The sequence below is a fragment of the Lynx canadensis genome, chromosome B4 (assembly GCF_007474595.2).
Source record: "Lynx canadensis isolate LIC74 chromosome B4, mLynCan4.pri.v2, whole genome shotgun sequence".
In the NCBI taxonomy this organism is placed as follows: domain Eukaryota; kingdom Metazoa; phylum Chordata; class Mammalia; order Carnivora; family Felidae; genus Lynx; species Lynx canadensis.
The window spans coordinates 5,260,042-5,283,679 of NC_044309.1; the positions used below are offsets into that span (position 1 = coordinate 5,260,042).

At 45.0% G+C, this 23,638-nt stretch overlaps 1 protein-coding gene across 1 annotated transcript in view; it reads right to left on the reverse strand.

Annotated features, from left to right (window-relative positions):
* Positions 1–410: 410 nt before the first annotated feature.
* Positions 411–23,638, reverse strand: part of IL2RA (interleukin 2 receptor subunit alpha) — a 55,501-nt gene continuing 32,273 nt past the window's right edge. Inside the window, 10 exon segments of the mRNA XM_030321113.1 lie at positions 411–1,108; positions 6,386–6,452; positions 7,909–7,980; positions 8,316–8,396; positions 10,046–10,106; positions 10,108–10,197; positions 10,200–10,264; positions 12,853–12,910; positions 12,912–12,964; positions 15,923–16,114. Coding sequence (XP_030176973.1) covers positions 1,084–1,108; positions 6,386–6,452; positions 7,909–7,980; positions 8,316–8,396; positions 10,046–10,106; positions 10,108–10,197; positions 10,200–10,264; positions 12,853–12,910; positions 12,912–12,964; positions 15,923–16,114 — 764 coding nt within the window. The 3' untranslated portion in view covers positions 411–1,083.

Here is a 23,638-nt window from a genome sequence, read left to right on the forward strand (position 1 = left end):
GTTCATCACCTGGGACTTAGATCACCCTTCTTTTCCAGCACACCTCCAGTAAAATCCTTTTAAATACAGAAGCTCCGTGATCCCAAGGGCTCGGTTGCCCTCTGTTGGTGTTACCCAAAGATTACTATGCCATGGCTTCTGTTTAGAAATTCAGAATTGAAGGGGCGCCTGGGTGGCGCAGTCGGTTAAGCGTCCGACTTCAGCCAGGTCACGATCTCGCGGTCCGTGAGTTCGAGCCCCGCGTCGGGCTCTGTGCTGACGGCTCAGAGCCTGGAGCCTGTTTCCGATTCTGTGTCTCCCTCTCTCTCTGCCCCTCCCCCGTTCATGCTCTGTCTCTCTCTGTCCCAAAAATAAATAAACGTTGAAAAAAAAATTAAAAAAAAAAAATTAAAAAAAAAAAAAAAAGAAATTCAGAATTGAAGAAGGTTCAGTGGAAGGAGGCTAGCTTAGAGAACAGAGCTAAGGACAAAAAGATTCAGAGTTACCGGTTCAGAGTTCTTGGAAGGTGTTCATTATGGAATGTGGCCAGGAGAATGGGCTAATCACCCAGAAGCTGGGACAGGGATCTGCATCAATCAATGGAGAGTCCAATTACATGGGGTAAGGAGTGTGTGTGTGTGTGTGTGTGTGTGCGCGCGTGTGTGTGCATGTGTGTGTGTGTGTATTTATATTCTATGCTAGGGTTTTCCTTGGGATTTCTAAACTGGGAAGTATGGATGAAATGAACATGAAGCTACTTTTCTTTAACCTGTATATGGTATGGAGAGAGTTCCCTGGTGCTCAAGCTTCAATGAACATGTAGACATGAAAATAAGACCTAGAGTTCTGGTTGTCCCTCCCTATTCCTCCAATGACCTTAGAATTGCTGCCCAGAAGCAGGTCGAGTTCACTCATTGGCACTAGAGAGCTGGCTTTGTAATGAGGTTGCAGGCGCCTGGGGCTCTGGCATGTGGCTTCCGAGTTTTCCAAAGCCCAGGAGATCTCACAGGAGATGCGTCTTGGGTGAGTGTTCAACTTCTTTGATTCTGCTTGTGCTCCGCGATTTCTGTGAGGTGTTCTTAGCTTCTTAGCACTCCTGGTTTTCTAGATTGTTCTTCTACTCTTCCTCCTGTGGCGATATAGCTATGTCACAGTCATAGGTATAATACTGCACCAAGAAAAATGTGATCCCCACCCTAAGCCGACATGGGTAGAGCATTCAACATAAGCCCCCGTTGACCTGCTAACTTAAAGTTCCACCCCCAGATCCTGTTACCTTCCCACATTTCAGATCCTGAACTCTGACCTCAAGGCCTCTCCATGCCTCTGGAAGCCCAAACCGGCTGCCCCATGGTCCTTACAGCATGGTAGTTCCATCATTGTTCGGTGAGCAGATCTGAGAAACAGCCCAGGGGAACCCTTCCATTCCCTTGTCAGCCACAGCTGGGCAGTTACAGGTGCTGAGGCTGAGTGGGTCTCAGGGAATGGACTCCAGGATGGGGTCTGCTTTGCTGCTGACCCCCAAGGGGTGTCCTGCTCTTTGTATTTCGTCCTGGTGTATAGTGGCTAAGGGTCCCATTGTCACACTCAAAAACCTGGGGTCATCCCTGGGCCATCTGTCTTCCTTAACCCTCATTTCCAGCCACCTGGAAAATCCTGATAATTTGACCCCCTTATATATCTCTTGATTCTTTTCCTCCTTTTTAACAGGTGCCCACTGACCTAGCTCATGTTCACATTGTCTCTCGTGTGGATTTATCCCATCATAACATAATCAAGCTGCCACCGTGATTACTTGGTCCCTTAAATCTAGCCTATCTTGTAGACAGACTGTTCAAAGGGCCAGTGCTACCATTTTCCCCATAGGTAAAGCTGCCGTGGCTCTCTGTTGGCCCCAGGATAGGGTCCGAGCCCCTCAGTCTGACCCAATCTTCCACAACATGGTCACTGTCCATCTGTAACAGCACCACACGCCTCGCATCCTGGTGTTCAGAACTGCTCGACTTCTCCTGGACGTCGTCATGCCCTTTCACCTCGCCTTACCTGTCCCCACGCTCCCCCTGCCTGGTATCCATCTCCTGCCTTTCTTCATCTGGCCATAGGCACCATCAACTCTAAAAACCTTGCTGGCACCCCCATGTAGGGTTAAGTGTCCTTTCTCTTTGTTCCTATAACATCCACTCTTGGGCTTTAAGAAAATGTATTTGAGGGGCGCCTGGGTGGCTCAGTCTGTTGAGCATCTGACTTTGGCTCAGTTCATGATCTCACAGTCTGTGAGTTCGAAGCCCCGAGTCAGGCTCTGTGCTGACAGCTCAGAGCCTGGAGCCTGCTTCGGGTTCTGTGTCTCCCTCTCTCTCTCTGCCCCTACTGCACTCACACTCTCTCTCTGTCTGTCTGTCTGTCTCTCTCTGTCAAAAATAAATAAACATTAAAAAATTAAAAAAAAAAGAAATTGTATTTGAAATCTGTATTTTCCCCCCTCTTCTCCTCTACTAGTCTGTAAGCTCCTTAGAGTGGGGGCCACTTGTATTCACCTTTGGGCCCCGAGGAAGTGCTTGGCACAGGGCGGATATTCTTGTAATAGTTTTTTTTTTTTTTTTCTAATTGAGATAGGATTGACATGTAACATTGTGTAAGTTTAGAGTGTACAACATGTTTGTATATTTTAATATGTCGTATTTATATATTGCAACATGATTACCACCATAGTTAGCAGACGCCTCCATCATGTCACATAATTATCATTCCTTTTCTGCAGTGAGAACATCTAAGATCTAGTCTCTTAGCAGCTTTGAAGTATATAATATTGTTGACTGTAATCTCTATGCTGTGCGCTTGATCCCCAGAACTTACTCATCTTCTAATTGCAAGTTTATGCCCTTTCACCAACATCTATATATGAGATATTCTATAATTATTTTTTGAACTATATGGAGGACAATAGGTGCAGAAAAGGGATAATAATAGTAACTGTGCTAAGTGAGTCTCATGAACTGAAAACTCCTAGTTTCTATGTTTTGCATCTGTATTATCCAATAGAGTAGCCACAGTAAGCACTATTAAACACTTGCCATGTGGCTAGTGTAACTGATGAACTGAATTTTAATTATATTTAATCTATTTGAGTCTAAACTTAAATATCCACGTATGGCTGGTGGCTACTGTATAGGACGGTACAGTCCTAGACTTTCACCAGCCCTTACTTAGTCCACAGGAACATCTGACTAGTTCCTACCTCGCTCACAGCTCCCATGGAGCAAGGATGTGGGCATGGGGTGCTGGTGAATGATTAACAGCCAGCTCTCTGGAAAAGTTGGCCTATTTCCATGGTGTAAATAGTCCCACCACGCCCTGTTTCGAGCTACCAACGTGACATAACTGAATACGGGGTTGGGAAGAGAGGTGCGGTAACACACCATCTTGTTGCATAATTCCTCGATACAGACACGATAGGTGTAAATAACTCTGAGAACAAACCAACTCGTAGAATAATTAGAAAGTGGTTAATTTAGAGTACTTATTAACTTCGTTTTTAATATAACTTATTCAGTTATGTCTATGTACTTACTTTTTTATAATGGCTCTGTTTAAAGACAGTTCACAGAATTCCTGAAAATGTAGCTTCTGGCTGTCAGGAGCCAGTGTAAGCCAGATCTTATCACTGGCTCCTAGTAATTAATCCAGAAAAGTAAAAATAGTCAAATGTAGGATTTCTTGTGGCCACAAGAGGGCACCATCAGATGAAATTAGAGTCTAGGAGGGATTTTTTTTTTTTTTTTTTTTTTTTTTTTTTTGCACTAGCTCTCTGGCAGAAGGCTCAGTTTGAGGAATGAGTTTGAGTCTCCTGGAAGACTAATTCTGGGAGAGCTTGTGGAAATTCATATAGATTCAGGCTGTTTGTTATTTTACAACGTAAATTCCAAACCTTTACCATTCCCAAATAGCGTCATCACTTTGTGTCTGAAGGCTTTTAATACCTAAGCTCCTAAATGAAAAGTTCCTTGCTGGGTTTTAAGTCTTATCAGCCAGGGAAGGCAAGGATCTACCACATGTCGAGTTCCTACAGTGTACTGGGTACTTGACATGCTTCATGCCACACGATCCTAAAAGAACGCCTTAGGAATCAGCTAACATCATAGAGAAGCTGGTCGACAGCCAGGTATATGAGCAACTCCCAATATAATAACCCGAGGGGGCTTGCCCTCTGCATCCCAGTAATTTGCACTTTTTTAATTCACACGAGGACAATTGGGAGTATATTGTGGGTCTGATGACCAATATGACAGCAAACGAAATCTGCTGGCCTTTCTCTGCCTGGGACTCTATGAGATCTAAGAGCTCTGGGTTTTGGGGGGGTGAATCTGTGTCTTAGGGTCTTGCTGGGGAATTTATATCAAGGTTGGTTAGAGTGCACCCTTGGGGGGTGGTGCTTTAGGGATGCCCTAAATAGTCAGGAGAGTAACATAGTAGGTCTAACACTCCACTATCGAAAGCGAGGGAGAAACGGGCCTTTTTGTTTGTGTGTGGAATGAATTCGCTCTCTTGATGCTTGATAGTGTCTGTCTATGCAGTGGTTCTCCAGGTTTGGTGCCTGGAAAAGAAGCGTCAGTCTTGCCTGGGAATTTTTTTAGAAATGTCAGTTTTCAGGCCCCACTTCAGACCTGCTGAATCAGAAACTCTGGGGGGCGGGGCCTGCTAGCCCATGTTTTTTTTTTGTTTTTTTTTTAATTGTTTTTTTTCAACGTTTATTTATTTTTGGGACAGAGAGAGACACAGCATGAACGGGGGAGGGGCAGAGAGAGAGGGAGACACAGAATCAGAAACAGGCTCCAGGCTCTGAGCCATCAGCCCAGAGCCTGACTCGGGGCTCGAACTCCCGGACCGCGAGATCGTGACCTGAGCTGAAGTCGGACGCTTAACCGACTGCGCCACCCAGGCGCCCCAGCTAGCCCATGTTTTAATAAGCCGTCCGGGAGATTCTTGTTTTTTTTCTAATGGTTTTTTTTTTTATGTTTACTTATTGTTGAGAGACAGAGCGTGAGTGGGGGAGGGGCAGAGAGAGGGGGACACAGGATCCGAAGCAGGTTCCAGGCTCCGAGCTGTCAGCACAGAGACCGACACGGGGCTCACGAACCGTGAGATCGAGACCTGATCTGAAGTCGGACCCCTAACCGACTGAGCCACCCAGGTGCCCCACCCTTCAGGAGATTCTGATTAACAAGTGCACTCAAGTTTGAGAACCACTGGCCTAGCACAGAGTTGTCAAAACTGGATCAGGGGTGCCGGGGTGGCTCAGCTCGGTAAGCGTCCGTATCTTGATTTCGGCTCAGGTCATGACCCCAAGGTTGTGGGATCGAGCCCTGCATCAGACTTTGCACTGACAGTGTGGAGCCTGCTGGAGATTCTCTCTCTCCCTTTGCCCCTTCCCAGCTTGTGCCCTCTCCCTCTCTCTCTCTCTCAAAATAAATAAATAAACAGTAAAAAAAAACTGGATGCATATGTATTCATTGGATCTGAGGAGCTTTAAAACAGAAGCAGTATCTCAGGCAAATCTACAGAGCTGAAAAGTAGGTTTGTGGTTTCCAGGGCACCGGGGAAATGGGGAATTGTGCGGTACAGGGTTTCTCTTTGGGGTGACGGAAATGTCTAATGTGTAATGAGATAGTGGTATATACACAGCATTGCTAAAAACCGCTGAATTGTGCACTTTAAAATGGTTACAATGATGTGTTTTATCTCAACTGGAAAAAAAAAAAAAAGAAAAGTACTAATATCTTGGCCCCCTCTTAGAGCTTCCGGGTGGAGACCAAGCATTGGTGTCTAAAAAACATCTCTCCTGGTTGTTCTAACCTGCAGCCACGGTTTGAAAATTAAGGCCACACATGGTGGCATCCCAGTGGAGGGGGGCTGTGGTGTGAGCATCTGGCCCCAGGCAGAGGGGGCGCGCAGAGAGGAGAGCTCAGGTGGATGTGCCCACTGGGTCTCCTTGTAGCCCAGTGATGGGGGCAGAAGGTGTCTGGGGCTCTACGCTCAGGTTGCGGTTTTGGCCTTTGCCGCGCAACCCTGCTCGTGTTCCCTGATGGGTTGGCCTGTAGCTCTTTGGAAGGTTCTGAGGGGTGGGTCGTGGGAACATTCATTAGAGAAGCGGGAAGCCCGGCACACGGTAGGCGCTCAGCCCGTGCCAGTGCCCTTTCCTTTCCCGTGTCCTCGCTTTCGTTCTTGGAGATCGATTCTGTGGGGATGTGTGCTGGTCGGGTCTCTCTCTGCTGCCCCCTCCCCCGGCTGCTGCTGGCCAGTAGGAGAATGGGGTGGGCTGGGGGGCGAGGGGATCTCTGCCCACGCACGCTGCCCGCACCGGCTTCACCCCCTAGCCGGGACAGGGGCTTCGTGACAGTGCGGGACTCACCATCTCCGCTGCCAGGTGAGCCCGCTCAGAAGGACGATACTGATCAGCAGGAGGACGCAGCCGGCCACTGTCAACAGAGAAGCAGTTCAGCAAAGGCGCTGGGCGAGGGCGCAGAGCATTCTGAGGCGCCCCCCTCCCCCGACGAGGAGAGCCTTCCCCGGTCAGAATGCAGCTCCCGGGGGACCTGGGATCCTGGGAGGCTCAGGGACCGGGACGGGGGCAGTGGGAAGCCGGGAAAGGGCGTGGAGACTTGCTTCCAGGGGCTTGGTTCTTTCTGGGGGGAGTGAAGGGACAGGCACTGTCTTCAGAAAGCTTCAGAGGCCTCAGTTAAGGAGGCCACGAGTGAGGGCTGCCATGGTTGAAAGAAACGTCAAAATACAAGGATAAATGATAAACACATAAGCATCTCTTGAAAGTATCATATTCCCAAATGCTGCTTTCCTTCCTCCCTTCCTTCCTTCCTTCCTTCCTTCCTTCCTTCCTTCCTTCCTTCCTTCCTTCCTTCCTTCCTTCCTTCCTGCTTATCTATCTATCTATCTATCTATCTATCTACTCTATCTACCTATCTAGTTATCTATCCATCCACCTACCTATCCACCTACCTACCTATCTACCTACGTATCTATCTACCTATCTATCTACCTATCTATCTACCTATCTGCCTACCCATCAAACCATCATCTTAGATGTGCCTGACACAGTCTAGTTTTCTTTTCTCCTCCAAGCTCTATTGGTATAGACCAGGCATGTAACCTGTGTACATTTAAGGTGTACAAAGTATGGATCTGATGTGAGTCCATATTACAAAATGATTACCACCTTAGTAGTAACTACCACCTGCACCATGCCTCATAACTACTGTTTTCTTTTTTGTGGTGAGAACACTTAAGATTTACTCTTTTAGCAAATTCAAGTATATGACACAGTATTGTTAACCATAATCACCATGCTGTATGTTAGATCCCCAGAACTTACTCATCTTCTAATGGAAAATTGTGCTCCTTGACCAACATCTCCCCGTTTCCCTCACCCCTACCCTCGCCCCAGTCCCTGCAACCACCAACTCAGCTCTCTGTTTCTATGAGCTTGGGTGTTTTTTTTCCTCCTTCAAAGCCTGTTTTTCTCTCCTACCAGGAAACAATTGTACTGTTTATGGAAGGTTTGGGGTTTTTTTTTGGTCTCTTTGCATGCTTATACCGCATCTCTTCCCCTCACCTCCCTCACCTCCCCCCCCTCCTTCCCCCCCCCCCTCCCAGGCCACAGTATATTTATCATTTAGGATCTATTCAGGAGGAACTTCTGGGGGCTGGTTGGGACTTCACACCCAGCTTACTCTAACTGATTACCGCGAGTTTATGTTGTTAATATCTGGATTAGTCTTCTACCCGTATAACTACTATACAGTGTAAGGAGGGGGTCATTTTAAACTAACCAACCAAACCCACCAGACCAACCAAGCGACATATCCCACAGTCTCTGTTTGGGGTATGTTTTGTCAACAGCAGAAGGGACCCCCTACCCACCTGCTATCTGATACTCGGTTGTGAATACGAATGACTCCGTGGTCATAGCCACTTCCGTATGTCTCTGGAAATCTGTGCAGAAGGGAGAGGAGGAAGTGTTCAGTTTGTGCTGATGATCAGACGGCACAAGCTGGGGAGTGTCAGGATTTTCTCAGTGAGCGGGAACCCCAGAGGCTGGTGGAAGGGGTGTGAAAGACAAGGGTTTCACCCTTCTGCCCCGAGATACCACCCTCAGCCTGTTCTGTCCTCATCCTGACACTTGCTTTGGACACGTTTGAGGGGCGGGATGCGGGTGTGGATCCCTGAGCCGTGGACTGGAGGGGTTGCTCTGGAAAACCGCCTCCCCCCGTCTCTGGCATGACAATTTCAGGGCCCAGCTTTTACCCTCCCAGAAATTCTAGACGTACCTGTAGTACTTGCCGTTATTGAGGGACAGGAAGTGTCACTCCCAGGAGCAGCATCAGTGCTGGCTTGAGGCTCTTCGTCATCTGGAGGAGAGAGGAGGTGATGGAGGTGGAGAGCGGGGTGGGGGGGGGGGGGGTCTCACGTACACCCTGCCCCGCCCCTATCAGCTGATCCCCAGATCAGATCATAGTGCCATTCTCGGCAGGTTGTCTGGGGCCACAGTGCCGCGTGGCTCTCTGTCAGGGTTACAGGCAAGGGGGTAAGCAGTCCCGGCAAAGCTGGGTAACAGGGAATTTGGCCCTGATCCTGGCTTCCGTGCAGCCCTGAGCAGTTCCTTGTTCTCACACTTCGTACTGAGCCCTGGTTTCCATCTGTGGCTTGGAAACCAGTCATCATACTACAAGTACCCCTGAAACACCAAATGAAATAGAAATGCACAAAAGGACAACTTTTCTCTGTAACAGGGTCCTCATTCCCTGTGGGTGGTTCCAGTTATCCAGGACGCTGCCCTGCCTTGTCGTCCTTTTACACGGGAAGTGACAGACACCCCTGGCCAGTGGCTCACACTGCGGGAAGAAAGCACAGCATCCCCAAAGAGTTCCAAGAGGAAGACACAGGGTATGGCAAGTGGTGGTGTTCGGGATGTCATCAAAGAGATATGACCGCCAACTGACCCGTGGGCTGGACCTGGGCACCCAGAGGCTCCTCACCCCCTCCACTGTGAGTGGGATGTGGGTTCCGCTTGCCTTTCCTGCTCCCAGAGGCTACTCCAAGGGCAAGCCTTGAGATGGTGATGTGGTTGAGACCACTTGCACAGTATACGCGACTGAACCCAGTGAAGGCCTGTTCAAAAACTTTTAACATCTGGTGAGTGAGTGTGGAGATCCCTTCATCTCGCTCCTGCCCAGGACAAGCCTCCTGTGTAGGTTCCCTTTGCTTGTGACAACTGCCACCCTCCCAACAGTGGCCTTTGCCTGCCTCTTCCTTTGGTCTCTCCCTCCTGTGCTCCATTTATGGGGGCAGTTTCAGATTTCACCCAGGGAAACTCCTGGGGAGGGTTACCAACCGACAGGTGGTGAGCTAAGAATCCTGTGACACTTACAGTTGGTTACACGTAAGTAACCATGTACGGTTGGTTACATGTAAAAATAGTAATACGCTTTCGGAATGAAACTAGCAGACCTCAACCTAGGTGGGTGGTACACCTGTGTGAATGAGTGTGCATGTGCATGTGTGTGCGTGTACATGTGCGTGCTTGAATAGGCCCCTTCCCTGCACTTTTATCAAAGCACAGGTGGGGATTACAGAAGGAGAGGGGCCTGCTAACAGCGAGTGCTGTGCAAATAACGAGTTTACAATGAACACACTCGTGGGTGGCAGGCTGGACCTGCCCTTTGAACGGGAGGAAGCGTTGGCAGCTTAGAAGTTGAAGTTCAGGGTCAGCTAGGAAGGGGCTGCATTATCACCAGTGCGGTGGCATCTGGGGTGCTCTGGGACACTGGCAAGGTCTTCCCTCCTCTTCCATTTCTGCCATTTATCCTTGCTCAGGGTACAGGAGACCTTAGGTGACAGAGACCTTACTTATCTAGTCTATTTTCTAGAATGAGCAGAAACAGAGGCTCAGGGAGGTGAAGTGCTGTGCCCAAGATTAGACAGCTGGTAGGTCAGGAATCCCATCCTGGCCAGCCCGATGGGAAAGCAGGGTGGTGGACCCACGAAGGGGCCACTGTACCTGGAACCAGCCATCACGTCCTTTCGCTTATGCACTGGAGTCGGGGCTGTGTCCACGTTGCCATTCCCACAGGTCGTTTTGCAGACACTCTTGGCAGGACCCCTCTTCAGGGCCCTGAATCCCTGCATGCACTGGTAGTGAACTGTCCTGCCCCCACCACAAAATGGTAAATTCTCCTCGAATCTTCATGTTCCCAGGGCGGAGGCTCCCTGCAGTGACCTGGAAGAGGAAAAAGGAAATTCTCAAGGCAAGTTGGCGACGGCATGGTGAGTGAATCCCAGTTGCCCCTTCCTAGAGACTGGACCTTGGTTCTCATTATTTTGCTCATTCGTGCGTTCATTCATTCATTCTTTTATTCAACCAATACATATTGAGAATGTCTCCGTGTCAGGAACTTTGCCAGGCTCATTGCAGGAAGGCACACAGACCCAGTGACTCCTGCAAGAGCGGACGATCGGTTGAGTGAGAAAGCAATGAGGGCAGGGGCGCCTGGGTGGCGCAGTCGGTTAAGCGTCCGACTTCAGCCAGGTCACGATCTCGCGGTCCGTGAGTTCGAGCCCCGTGTCAGGCTCTGGGCTGATGGCTCAGAGCCTGGAGCCTGTTTCCGATTCTGTGTCTCCCTCTCTCTCTGTCCCCTCCCCCGTTCATGCTCTGTCTCTCTCTGTCCCAAAAATAATAAACGTTAAAAAAAAAAAAAAAAAAAAAAAGAAAGCAATGAGGGCAGAATGTACTGAGTAATTATAGCTGAGGCAGACACTTGCTGTGGGAACACAGAGGAAAGAGAAATTACTTCTGGTGATGGCGAGAGTTTCCATAAGTGGACAGGAGTGGGAAGGGCCGTCTCGGCTGAGGGACAAGGGGAGGCTCAAGCCCATTTGGGCCAACGAAATATGCAGACCACTCTGGATCTCCACTGCTAAGTGAGGAGGTACATCCTCAGGTTGTGGCTTGTGGTCATCTTGGGGCCATGGCTGGAGGACTGAAGATAAAGCCAAAGCCGGAAGGAAGGAAGGAAGGGCTGAGAGAATCTCAGAGAAATGGAACCTGATCAAGCCATACCTAACGCTTGCCCTATGTGAGTCATGCCAAGGCCTCTGATATAATTCCTCATGCCCTCTAACCTTCCACTCGCCCAACTAAACCCAAGCCTGACTGGTCTACAACCCTGGTGATCATGTCCTGCTCTGATTTATTCTCAGGATTCCCAACCCCACTCAAAATCTGCATATATGGAGCCACATGTACCCTCTCTCCCTAGACATGTGGAGCTATACATATGCCTTGACCTTACAGGCCTTCCACCGTCTGATTTCTTTTAAAGTATCTTCTATATAACCCCTCTGCTCCAGAGGGAAGTCCCAGGGGGAGCCGAGTGGTCCTGTCCTGCATGGTCTGCTCTAGTGTAGTACCTTGCAAATCATGACCGCACCTGTGATTAGTCTCAGAATAAAATTTCTTTTACCGCCAATAAATCCATAATGGTCCGAACCTGTTTTAAATTACATTTACTTCTTTCAAGTGGAAACATCCCCATTAAGATGATCTTTGAAAGGGCCCTTGGCCAGAACTCAAGACATGATTATCTCTTGAGTAAGGACACAAACATTGACCTCCTGAGACCTTTCAATAACTGTGCAGGGGAAGATGGGGAAAAAGAGAGAAAAACAATTAAATGTGTTTTGAAATGCCATTCAGTACAATGTTGGACGCACAACATAAAAACATCACGTTGCCAACAACGCCCCTGGATTTGTCTTTTTTTTTTTTAAGAGAAGCTGCAAATAATTCAAATTAATTTAAAATAAGGAAGTCAGTTGAAAGAGTTTCTCCAGTCTAATTCAGGAGACCTGAGGTCTTACTCCTAAGTGATGTTGGGTTTAGCCGAGTATTTTACCTCTCTGTATCTTAATTTCTTCAGTCAATCAAAGTAATAGTCGTGCTCCTGACTCAGTGGGTTATGAGGTTCAAATTGAAATTATATACAAGATGATAAACTTTTTTGTAAAGTTATAAAATTAGCACCGGACAATAGGATCTTGTAAGGTCAGTGGGTCCTCCACAAGTCAGGCTTTCCTAACGGGCTCTATTTCTTCCTGATCTAACAACCGGAGTGCAACATGATCATTTTAGAGTTGCAGGAGCAACTGGGTAGTTAGTCATGGTGCCCACTCAGACCCAGCCCGTTAGCAGGAGGTGCCTGCAGCTTCAGTACTCACCAGTGGTGGTTCATTGTCTTAAAGGGAAAATGCAGAGTGTTTCCTTGAGGGCACAGAGGGTTTGTGTACTCACATTGGTATCTTCGGTTGGCAGCGCTGGGCCACAGTTAGTCCCAACACATGCTTGTTGAATTGAGTTGAATTGAATGCAGTTGAATTGAATCGAATGTACTGAATTGAATTGAATTGAATTGAATTGAATTGAATTGAATTGAATTGAGTTGAATTGAATTGAATTGAATTGAATTGAATTGAATTGAATTGAATTGAATTGAATTGAATTGAATTGAATTGAATTGAATTGATTGAGTTGAACTGAACTGAATTGGGTTGAATTGAATTGAATTGAATTGAACTGAATTGAGTTGAACTCTATCAGCCAGCTTCCAAACAGGAGGAAGCCCAGAGTCCAAGTTGGCTTGAAATGCTGAGCAGCACTACCACCTGCAAACACGATACAACAGTTCTTGTTTAGCTGATATCCTTAAAGAAGAGGGTAGTGGGACAGACTTCCCTCCTTTGGGGAACACACGCTAGAGAACAGTTGGCTTCTGGGAGTCAGCCAGACAGCCATTCAGATGCACTTCTTACCTGGAAGGTTAACTTGGTCCGTGGGCTGCATTTGGCTCTGCATTCCCATGGGGCTTTTTTCCCTTCTGTTCTTCAGGTTTAGGGATAATTTGTCCATCTGTGACCCTTGGGGCTAGAGAACATGGATAGAATGAAGCAAATCACTTCACAAATGCTTAAAATAGAAAACATTATTGTGTGTTCATTTACTCAAGAAGAGTGCCTTTCCACTGCCTGCAACATGCCCAGACAGTATTGGGGTGTGGGGGTTACAAGAGAAGCCACACCCTGCCCTGCCTTGGGAGCTTTCAGCATTGGCCTGTCAGTATTCCCGTGCATGACAGCAGTGCCCTACAACATGTTTCTGAAAGAACTGGTAGATTTTCTGGGGTTGTGTGTCTCCCCAAAGGGGAGTCCATTCTGCCATCCCATCTGCCAGCCTGTGGGCTGACTCCCTTGTCTCCCTAACGCAGCTCATTTAAAAGTTAAGGGATGAAAAACTTTAAAAAAAAAAAAAAGCGGGGGGGTAGGTGGCACGGGCTCCTGGGTGGCTCAGTAGGTTAAACCCTCCACCTTCGGCTTAGGTCGTGACCTCACGGTTCAATGAGTTTGAGCACCCACATCGGGCTCTGTGCTGATGGCTTGGAGCCTGGAGACCTGCTTCGGATTCTGTGTCTCTATCTCTGCTCTCCCCACTTGTACTCTGTCTCTCTCTCAAAGTAATAAACATTAAAAAAATTTTTTTTTAATTTTTATTTCAACGTTTATTTAGTTTTGGGACAGAGAGGACAGAGCATGAACGGGGGAGAGGCAGAGAGAGAGGGAGACACAGAATCGGAAACAGGCTCCAGGCTCTGAGCCATCAGCCAGAGCCCGACGCGGGGCTCGAACTCCCGGACCGCGAGATCGTGACCTGGCTGAAGTCGGACGCTTAACCGACGGCGCCACCCAGGCGCCCCCCCCAAAAAATTTTTTTTTAAAGTTAAAGGGATACAATCTTAAAGCAAGGAGGAGAGGAGCCTCCTACCACACTTGTCTCCATCGTGAAGATTTTGGCAAAGGAGTTGAGCATAGGCACTGCTGTGAAGGGGGTGGGGGGTCAGGGTTCTAGCTGGAGGTCTGTGGAGGGTGTGCTGGGAACAGCAGAACAGTGCTCTCCAGACTGTGCAGTCCACGCGTGGTATAGCTGAAACAGAATGCACTGTGGCTCACGGACACCATCTCCAGGGGTAAGAAATAAAAGGACAGGGGGTGCCTGGGTGTCTGATTCTTGATTTTGGCTCAGGTCATGATTCCAGGGTTGTAAGATCGAGCCCCAAGTCGTGCTCCGCTCTGGGTGTAGAGCCTGCTTGGGATTCTCTCTCTCTCTCTCTCTCTCTCTCTCTCTCTCAAAATAAATAAACTTAAAAAAAAATTTTAAAGGACAAACAGACCCACCAGTTTTCACCATGTTCTGTTATCACAGAGTGCATAAAAGACCTCGTAGAGAAATTGGTCTCGTGAGAGCTTTCAGGATTCAACTGAGAACAAATGTTCAGTAGCAAAACTATGGTATTAGACCAACTCAGGCTTAGAAAGCCCCTTGGGGGTCATTCCCTCCAAACTCCACTCTGGGGAGGTGACCAGCCACCATCTCCCAGCGAGTGGCCCTGCCTTCTCTGTTCACCCTCAACAGCAACGATGAGGTTTGGGACCCTTAGTGCACAGCTGGTTCCAGTCACTGTGGGCATTGAGGGCCACGAGGCTCTCAAGCCAGGTTTTGAAGTCCAGAGATAAAGACATTCGAGGAGAGCAACTTCCTCCTCCTCTCTGCTTTCCTAGTGCAGATTTGGGGCCTTGCTCACACACCAGCCTGGCCCGCCTGCGGGTTGTTAATCCTGCTCCCCCAGCCCAGCAAGGGGCTTGTGAGACTGAAGAAGAGGCAGCAACCTTTGGGGGTAGTAGGGTCTTTGGGGGAATACTCTTCATGTTTTGGAATGCCCTGACGCTGGGCTGGGAAGGCCCGGGACCGGTGATGCTTTCTGCCTGACCGTATATTTGACCTCGGAAGACATGCCCGGAAGACCCCGTGGTGGCCACAGTGAATATGTGGGTAATAGATAAGGCTCAAATTCAGTGACATGGGCTTCTCTTCCCTTTTTACTCTCGTCGGGGGAGGAAAGGCCTCGCCCACTGCCTCTGCTTTTCTACCCAGAGCCTCTTCCTTAGGGCTGCGGGGAAGGGCACTGAAGGAGAGGGGCAGAGGCATCTCGGGGACTAGTTAGGTGCTCACGTGGCCATGTCGCTGCAGGTAGAGCCGGGATAGGCGTGTGTCAACAGCAGGGTGTGAGCGGCACCAGGCATGAGCTTCGGGGGCAAAATGCAAAACAGTAAATGCAGCCTGGCGGGTAGATTCAGCCCACTGAAATTGTTATTATTTTCTTATTCTTTGCATAGGCTCATTCTGACTCTTCTTTTTTCATTTTTAGCTTTAAAAAAATTGTGACAAGGAGCGCCTGGGCTCAGTCAGTTAAGTATCTGACTTCAGCTCAGGTCATGATCTCACGGTCCATGAGTTCGAGCCCCACATCAGGCTCTGGGCTGACAGTGTGGAGCCTGCCCGGAGTTCTCTCTCTCTCTTTCTCTCTGCCCCTCCCCCACTTTCACGCTTGGTTTCTCAACATAAATAAATAAGCTTTAAAAAACTTTTTAAAAAATTGTGATAAGTTATACATAACGTAAAACTTACCATATTCATCATTTTTAACGTACAGCTCAGTGGCATTAAGTGCATTTACAGTGTTGCAAACTAGATTTATTTTCAAATTGTTCAGTAATTATTAGTATAACATCTGTTCCGTCTCTCCCCGCAAAATGTAAGTTCTCTGAGTGTTGGGGATCCCGAGTGCCTAGATCAGTCCTTGGAACTGGGAGGCACTCCTTAAATATTTGTTCAGTGAACTATTTCCAGGAACCACTGAAATGAGTTGCTGGATAGCCTGGGCTGCCCACTTTTCATCTGTAGGGCTGAGTGAACAAAAAGCTGGAGCTCTGGCCCCCTCTGAGCTGTAGTCCTTCTGTTTCCTGTGGTGTCACAAAAGGGCACACTTACAGGTACTTATGCACCGGCATTTGTTTTCCCAGGAGGAGTGGCTCGAGTTTCCTGCACACAGCATGAAGGCTGACCCGTTGCTTATTCTGCGGAAGCCCTTCTTACATTCACAATTTAACATGGTGCCCGTCTTGTATGTGAGGGCTTTGAATGTGGCGTGTTGGATATCTGGCGGGTTTTCATCACACAGTTCTGCAAAGAAAAGGAAGCATGTTGGGAGGTCAGGACCTTCCGGTCACGTGCTCACACACTTAGCCTTGCCATGATTTCATCACACATCCCTGCACTTTATTTAATAAAGGATTTATGGGTACCCCACATTTTCCTAGAAACAAACTGAGACCGTTGCCATCGTCCGGTAGAAACTTTTGTATCCGAAACGGCTCAAAATGTAACTTCAACCAACTTCCTCTCCAAATTACAATATGTTTCGAACTAAATGAATAGAAATGAATGAGCTTTTATTCTGAATATGCCTCGTGCTGGGCAAATATAGAAAGAGAGGAGAGTACAGATTGTAAGAGGAAAGGAAGGAAGGGAAGCCATGTAAATTTAATTGAGGCACAACATGTATCTGTGAGAAATACTTTTCAGGAAATAAGGATTGTCGGACTTTCTATAAATAATGACTCCTTGCCATTTTTTCTTTTCCGTTTCTTTTCTTTTCCTTTCCTTTTCTTTTCTTTTCTTTTCTTTCTTTTCTTTTCTTTTCTTTTTTCTTTCTTTTAATAGATATGTGTAAAGTGCTTTACTCAAAGTCTGGCAAGTAGGAGATATATATTTTTTTATCCATCTGCCCATCTATGAGTTTACCAGATTCCTTCTCACACCACAAAGACCTGACCCTTTCTCAGCTCCCTCAATAATCGGCACTGGCTTCCCACCAAGGACACTTGAAATAGTGGCCAAATGCCCAAGTATTAAGGGAGGAAAAAAAAAGCGCTGCTCAAATCAGGTAAAGGATTCTATTGCATATCTTACAACAAGTTCTGCTTCAAGAGGTTCGATTTTAGGAAAAAAGCCACAGGCTGGATAAAGAAAGTGGATAGGAAGACTTACAGCAAACAGAAGGTGAGAAAGGACAGCCTCTCCGTCCACCAGTACAGGCACCAAATCCAGTCTGGTTGCCGCACTGGCAAGGACACTCTACTGACTGCTTAGTAATCGCTCAGTTGGAGTGAAGCTTCTCTGTGCTCTTACTCTTTGCCCAGCATCTTACCTTGTTGAAGGCCACCCTCATCATCCAAAACCCAGGATGATCCTGATCTCCTGAATAACAGAAAGTGGGAGAGTGCGGACAGCGTGCCCCACTTCTGACCAAAAAGGGACTAAATTGAAGCAATTTGAATGGCTCGGAGGGCGAGCAACTGACAAGGAACACATAACATATGCACTCGATACATACTGGTAATCATAATCGATAATAGGGCAAGAAGGGTAGCATGGTGGAACAGGGGGAAAAGTGGGCTTCTAGATCCCAGCTCCACCAGCTTACTAGCTAGATAGCTTCATTGCTTTTATTTATCTAAGGCAATCCCCAAACCACGCCCCCCAGCAACTTATTTTGTGGACGTCAATGCTGATTCTAAGGTTTATATGGAGTGACAAAACAACCCAGACTGGCCGCCACAATATTGAAGGAGAAGAACAAAAATGGACGACTGAAACTACCTGACTTCAAGATTTACTGTCAAGCTACAGTAATCAGAACAAGGTGGTGTTGGTGAAAGAATAGATAAATAGACCGATGTAACAGAATAGAGAGTCCAGAAATAGACCCACATGAATATAGTCACCCGATCTTTGACAGAAGAGCCAAAGCAATACCATGGAACCAGAACAGTCTTGTCAATAAATGGTGGTGGGACAACAGGACATCCATAAGCAAAGAAATGGAACTAGACACAGACTTTATGTCCTTCCCAGAAATTAACTCAAAATGTATCTGCACAGGTGAAGAAATAGGAACAAGTGACCCATTTGAAAAAAAAAGGAGTCAATTGATGGAGCATCTGGGTGGCTCAGTCTGTTAAGCATCCAACTCTTGATTTCGGCTTAGGTCATAATCTCACGGTTCATGAGATCAAGCCCCACGTCAGACTCTACAGTGTGGAGCCTGCTTGGGATCCTCTTTCTCCCTCTCTCTCTACCCCTCCCCCACTCTCTTCCCCGCTCTCTCCCAAATAAATAAACTTAAAAAAAATTTTTTTTAAAGGAGTTAATTGAAACAGAGTCTAAAATGACCCAGATTTGGGAATTAGCAGACAATTGACTGTCATTTATTTTATAAGGAAAGTTTTAGAGGAACAAAGCCACACTCATTCATTTACATTTTGTCTGTGGCTGCTTTTGTGCTATAATGGCAGAGTTGAGTCGTTGCAACAGAGACTACATGGCCTACTAGCTGAAAATATTCACTCTCTGGCCCTTTAAGAAAAAAATTGTCAGCTACTAATTCTAAGGAAACATGATAATAATGAGTGAATCAATAGGATATCTCAGAAGGTAAAACAAAACTATAAAAAAAAAGAACCAAATAAAAATTCTACAACTAAAAATTACAATATCTGAAATGAGCTCAGCCACACTTGAAGACAAATCAAATAGAAATTATCCAAACTGATGAGCACAGAGAAAAATTTCAAACAAAAATTTGAATAGACCTTCAGTGATCTATGGGATAATATCAGATAGCTTATCATATTTTTAATGCTTATTTTTTTATCTTGAGAAAAAGAGAGAAGCAGGAGAGGGGCAGAGAGAGAGAGGGAAAGACAGAGAATCCCAAGCAGACTCTGCACTGTCAGCACAGGGTCTGATGCATGGCTTGAGCTCACAAACCGTGAGATCATGACCTGACCTGAAATTAAGAGTGGGACACTTAACTGACTGAGCCACCCAGGCACCCCAGTCTATCATATTTAACTGAAGTCCCAAAAGCAATAGGAGAACAAGAATGGAGCTGAAAAAGCATTTGAGGAAATAATGGCCAAAAAAGGTCTGAAATTTGATGACAAACATTGACTTACATTTCTAAGATGCAGTTAGAAATGTAAGCAGTTAACTCCAAGCAGCATAAATATAAAGAAAACCACACCTAGGTACATCATAGTGACACTGCTAAAAACCAAAAATAATGAGAAAATCTGAAAAATAGAGAAAAGGACATGTGACATACAGGGAACAATAGTGAGTAACGATGGACTTTTCAGCAGAAACAATGCAAGTCAGAAAATAAGGGTAGAATAGGTTTAAGGTTGTAAAAAGAAAAAAAGCCTGTAAGTCTGGAATTCTATCTAGAAAACATATCTTTCAAAAATGAGGATGAAATTAATATATTTTCAGATAAAAGAAAGCCTAGAGAATTTGTTACCAGCACACCTGCGTTATGAAAGATAATGCTGAAGGAAGTTCTTCAGGCTATAACAGAAATACAGATCTACAGGAAATAATGAAGAGTGCTGGTAAATATTTACATAAGTGGAAGGATCAGCTTTTAATTTCTTTGAAAGAAAACTGTTTAAAATAAAAAATCATGTATGGTGAGTTTTATTATAGATATAAATGTAAAATATATAACAACTACAGTATAAAGGTTGGGATAGAAAAGTGGAATGTTTCTATCATAAAGTTCTTATAACATGGAATGATACAATATTAAGTCTAAGGGGATCGTGATAAGTTAAGGATGCATGCTAGAAAGCTTAGAGAAACTGCCAAATAATAATACAAAGAGCATAGCTAAAAATGGCAATAAAAGACATAGAGTATTAAAATACTTATTTTGTTAGCCAAAATTAAGAGAGAAAAGGGAGAACAGAGGAATACAAAACCAAATGAAACACCTGGGAAACAGACAAGAGGGCAGACTTAAAGTCAACCACATGAGTAATTATATGAACCATACACCAAACACATAAAATTAAAAGATGGAAACTTTGAGACTGGATAAAACAGCAGGACCCCAACTCTGTGCCGTCTACAAGAGAACATACTTTAAATAAAAAGACAATGATAGGCTGAAATTACAAAATATAAAAAGATATTATGCAGAGTATGCATAAGAAAGCTGGGGTGGCTACATTAACATCAGAAGGTAGATTTCAAAATAAGAACGGCATTCACAGATTACTTGATTGCTTACATAAAAGTACTAGGAAATCTGCAAAATAACTACTAGAACTTAGTAAATTTAGCAGTCTCAATATACAAAAATCACTTGTGGTTAGTTCTGTATGCCGGAAGCAACCAATTACAAAATTAAAAAATTTAAAAACAATTTCATTTATGATAGTATCAAAACTCGTAAAATACTCATGAATAAATTTACCAACAACTTGCAAGGCTTTTGGCCTGGAAACTCTGAAACATCACCAATATAAATTAAAGAACTATGTAAATGGAGAAATGTACAATGTTTGTTGATTGGAAGATTTATTTTTTAAAGAACGACGTCATTTTACCTTAAATTTTGCAACCCATTCAATGCAGTTACGATTGAAAAAAAATCCAACATGCTTTTTGGTAGAAATTGGGCAAGTTGATTCTAAAACCTCTTTGGAAACACAACAGACCTAGAATTTCTAAGACAATCTTTAAAAGAATGTACAAACTTGGAGAATTCACATCATCTGATACCAAGATTTTCTATAGGGCTCCAGGAACCAAGACAGTGCATATTGGTAAAAGGATAGACAAGTAGTTGGGGAGCCTGGGTGGCTCAGTGGGCTAAGCGTCCGACTTCAGCTCAGGTTATGATCTCACAGCTCGTGAGTTGGAGCCCGGAGTCAGGCTCTGCGCTGACAGCTCGGAGGCTGGAGCCTGCTTGGGATTCTGTGTCTCCCTCTCTCTGCCCCTCCCTGCTTGTTCTCTCTCTCTCTCTCTCTCTCTCTCTCTCTCTCAACTAAATAAACATTAAAAATTTTTTACACAAAGGATAGACAAGTAGAGTAATAGAACAGAAAGAAAGTCCAGCAATAGACTCACACATGAACATTCAGTCGATTGTTTTATGGATATACCATGGTAGTTCAATGAGGGCATGAAAATTTTCTCAACAAATGTCCTGGAACAAATGGATAAATTTATGGGGGGAAAAAGAACCTTACTCCACATATAAAAATTAATTTTATTATGCATCTAAACATAGGAGATCCATACCCTCAATTTGTCCATAATAGGTGTACATATAAAAGTCAAAACTTGTAAGCTTTTTTAAGAAAAAAATTTTTAGTGTTTGTTTATTTTTGAAACAGAGAGAGACAGAGCACGAGCAGGGGAAGGGCAGAGAGGGAGACACAGAATCGGAAACAGGATCTAGGCTCCAAGCCATCAGCACAGAGCCTGACGCAGAGCTCAAACCCAAGAGCTGCGAGATCATGACCTAGCCAAAGTCGGTCGCTTAACTGACTGAGCCATGCAGGTGCCCCCAAAACTCTTAAGCTTCTAAGAGAAAATTAAGGCAAATAGCTTTGCAAGTTAGGGATAGGCCAAGATTTCCTAGAGAGGACCCCGCACCAGCCATTAAAGAAAAATAAATTAAAAATTTCTTCTCATCCCCAAGACATTAAGAAAATTTAAAAATAAGTGTTAGACTGGGAGCAAATGTTTGCAACACATACATCGGACAAAACACTTGTGTCCACATTATATAAAGAACGATGAATCAATACTAAAAGGCAAACAACGCAATAAAATATGGGCAAAGACTGGAACAGTCATTCTCCAAATAAGACGGGTGACTGTCCATCAGCATACTCAACATCATTAGGCATCAGGAAAATGCAAATTGAAAACCACCTCGAAGTATTCCATTAGAACGGGCGATATAGATAAGACTGATGACAGCAGAAGTTGGAGAGGAGGTAGAGCTACTGGAACCCTCTTACATTACTGAAGGGAGTGTAAAACGATACCATTCCTTGGGAAGCTGATGGGTTTTTGTTGTTGTTGTTATTGTTGTTGTTTTTAGTGAAGTTACCTACCCTATGACCCAGCCTATTCCACTCCTACGTTATTTATCTGAGAGGAGTGAAAATGTATGTTTACAAGACTTCTACAAAATATTTATAGAGGCTTTCAATAATCTCAAACATATCGTGTTGAACAAAAGAAGACAGACACAAAATAGTACCTACTGTTGGATTCCATTTGTACAAAGTTCGAGAACAGAACTAGCGTGTGGAAAGAGATCAGAGGAATGGCTGCCTGTGGTGCCTGGGGTTGGCTCAAAGAGGCAGGTGATGGAAGTGTTGATTACATGGGGGGTACATATTTGAAAACTCATCAAATGGTACACTTAAGAACTGTGCATTTCACTATAATTTTGCCTCAAGAAGATCAGTTGAGAAATAAACTTAGCTTTCAATGTTTTATCAGAAAAAAGAAAGAAAGAAAGAAAGAAAGAAAGAAAGAAAGAAAGAAAGAAGAAGAGAAAGAAATAAACTTAGCAACTCTCATAATTATTCATAAGCACAAATAATCAAGGACTGACCTCAGATGCATTTGGAATCTAATGACTCAATCATGAACCAAGAACATCTCTAAACACTTAAATTTTTTTTAAGGCAGACAAATTACCTTTGAAGCAACTTTGTGTCCTTGAAAACTGTTTAATCGCATGACAATATGCTTTTCTAGATAAGACCATGGAAATTCCCAGAGTCATCACAACTTAACCTGAACATCTGAGGACATCTATCATGTGGGGACAAGGGGAGTTCCACAACTTCTTTCTCCCACAGACTTCATTTTCATAAAAGCATCTTTCCTGGAATTTAGAAACACTGAAACTTCTCTGAACTGTAGCCAAGAACCAGTAAAGAGCCTGGCTAGGATCCTTTTCCCTGGAATGTCTTGCCAAGGCTGTTCCAAATATCATCTGAAGAAAGTGCGAGGTAGGAGAGTGTGGGGGATGTAACCCTCAAAGATCCCTTCCTTTTAAGGTAACAAGAGTAAATCTGTGATATTTTTAGCCTCCCTAGGTATCATAAAAAATATACATATATATAAAAATTTTAAAAACCCAGCAGTATAACATCTAACAAAAAGAAGAATCAAAAACACTTTGTCTATTCTCAAGTTTTGCACCGGAGTAAGGAAGGAGAATTCCACTTTATTTTTTTTTAACCTTTGTTTAACTTATTTTTCAAATTTACACCCAAGTTAGTTAGCATATAGTGCAACGATTATTTCAGGAGCAGATTCCTTAATGCCCCCTCCCCATTTAGCCCATCCCCCCTCCCATAACCCCTCCAGTAACCCTCTGTTTGTTCTCCATATTTAAGAGTCTCTTCTGTTTTGTCCCCCTCCCTGTTTTTATATTATTTTTGCTTCCCTTCCCTTGTGTTCATCTGTTTTGTGTCTTAAAGTCCTCATATGAGTGAAGTCATATATATGTCTTTCTCTGACTAATTTCACTTAGCATAATACCCTCTAGTTCCATCCACGTAGTTGCAAACGGCAAGAATCATTCTTTGTGATTGCCGAGTAATACTCCGTTGTATATATATACCACATCTTGTTTATCCATTCATCCATCGATAGACATTTGGGCTCTTTCCATGCTTTGGCTACTATTGATAGTGCTGCTATAAACATTGGGGTGCATGTGCCCCTTTGAAACAGCACACCTGTATCCCTTGGATTAATGCCTAGTAGTGCAATTGCTGGGTCGTAAGGTAGTTCTATTTTTATTTTTTTGAGGAACCTCCATAC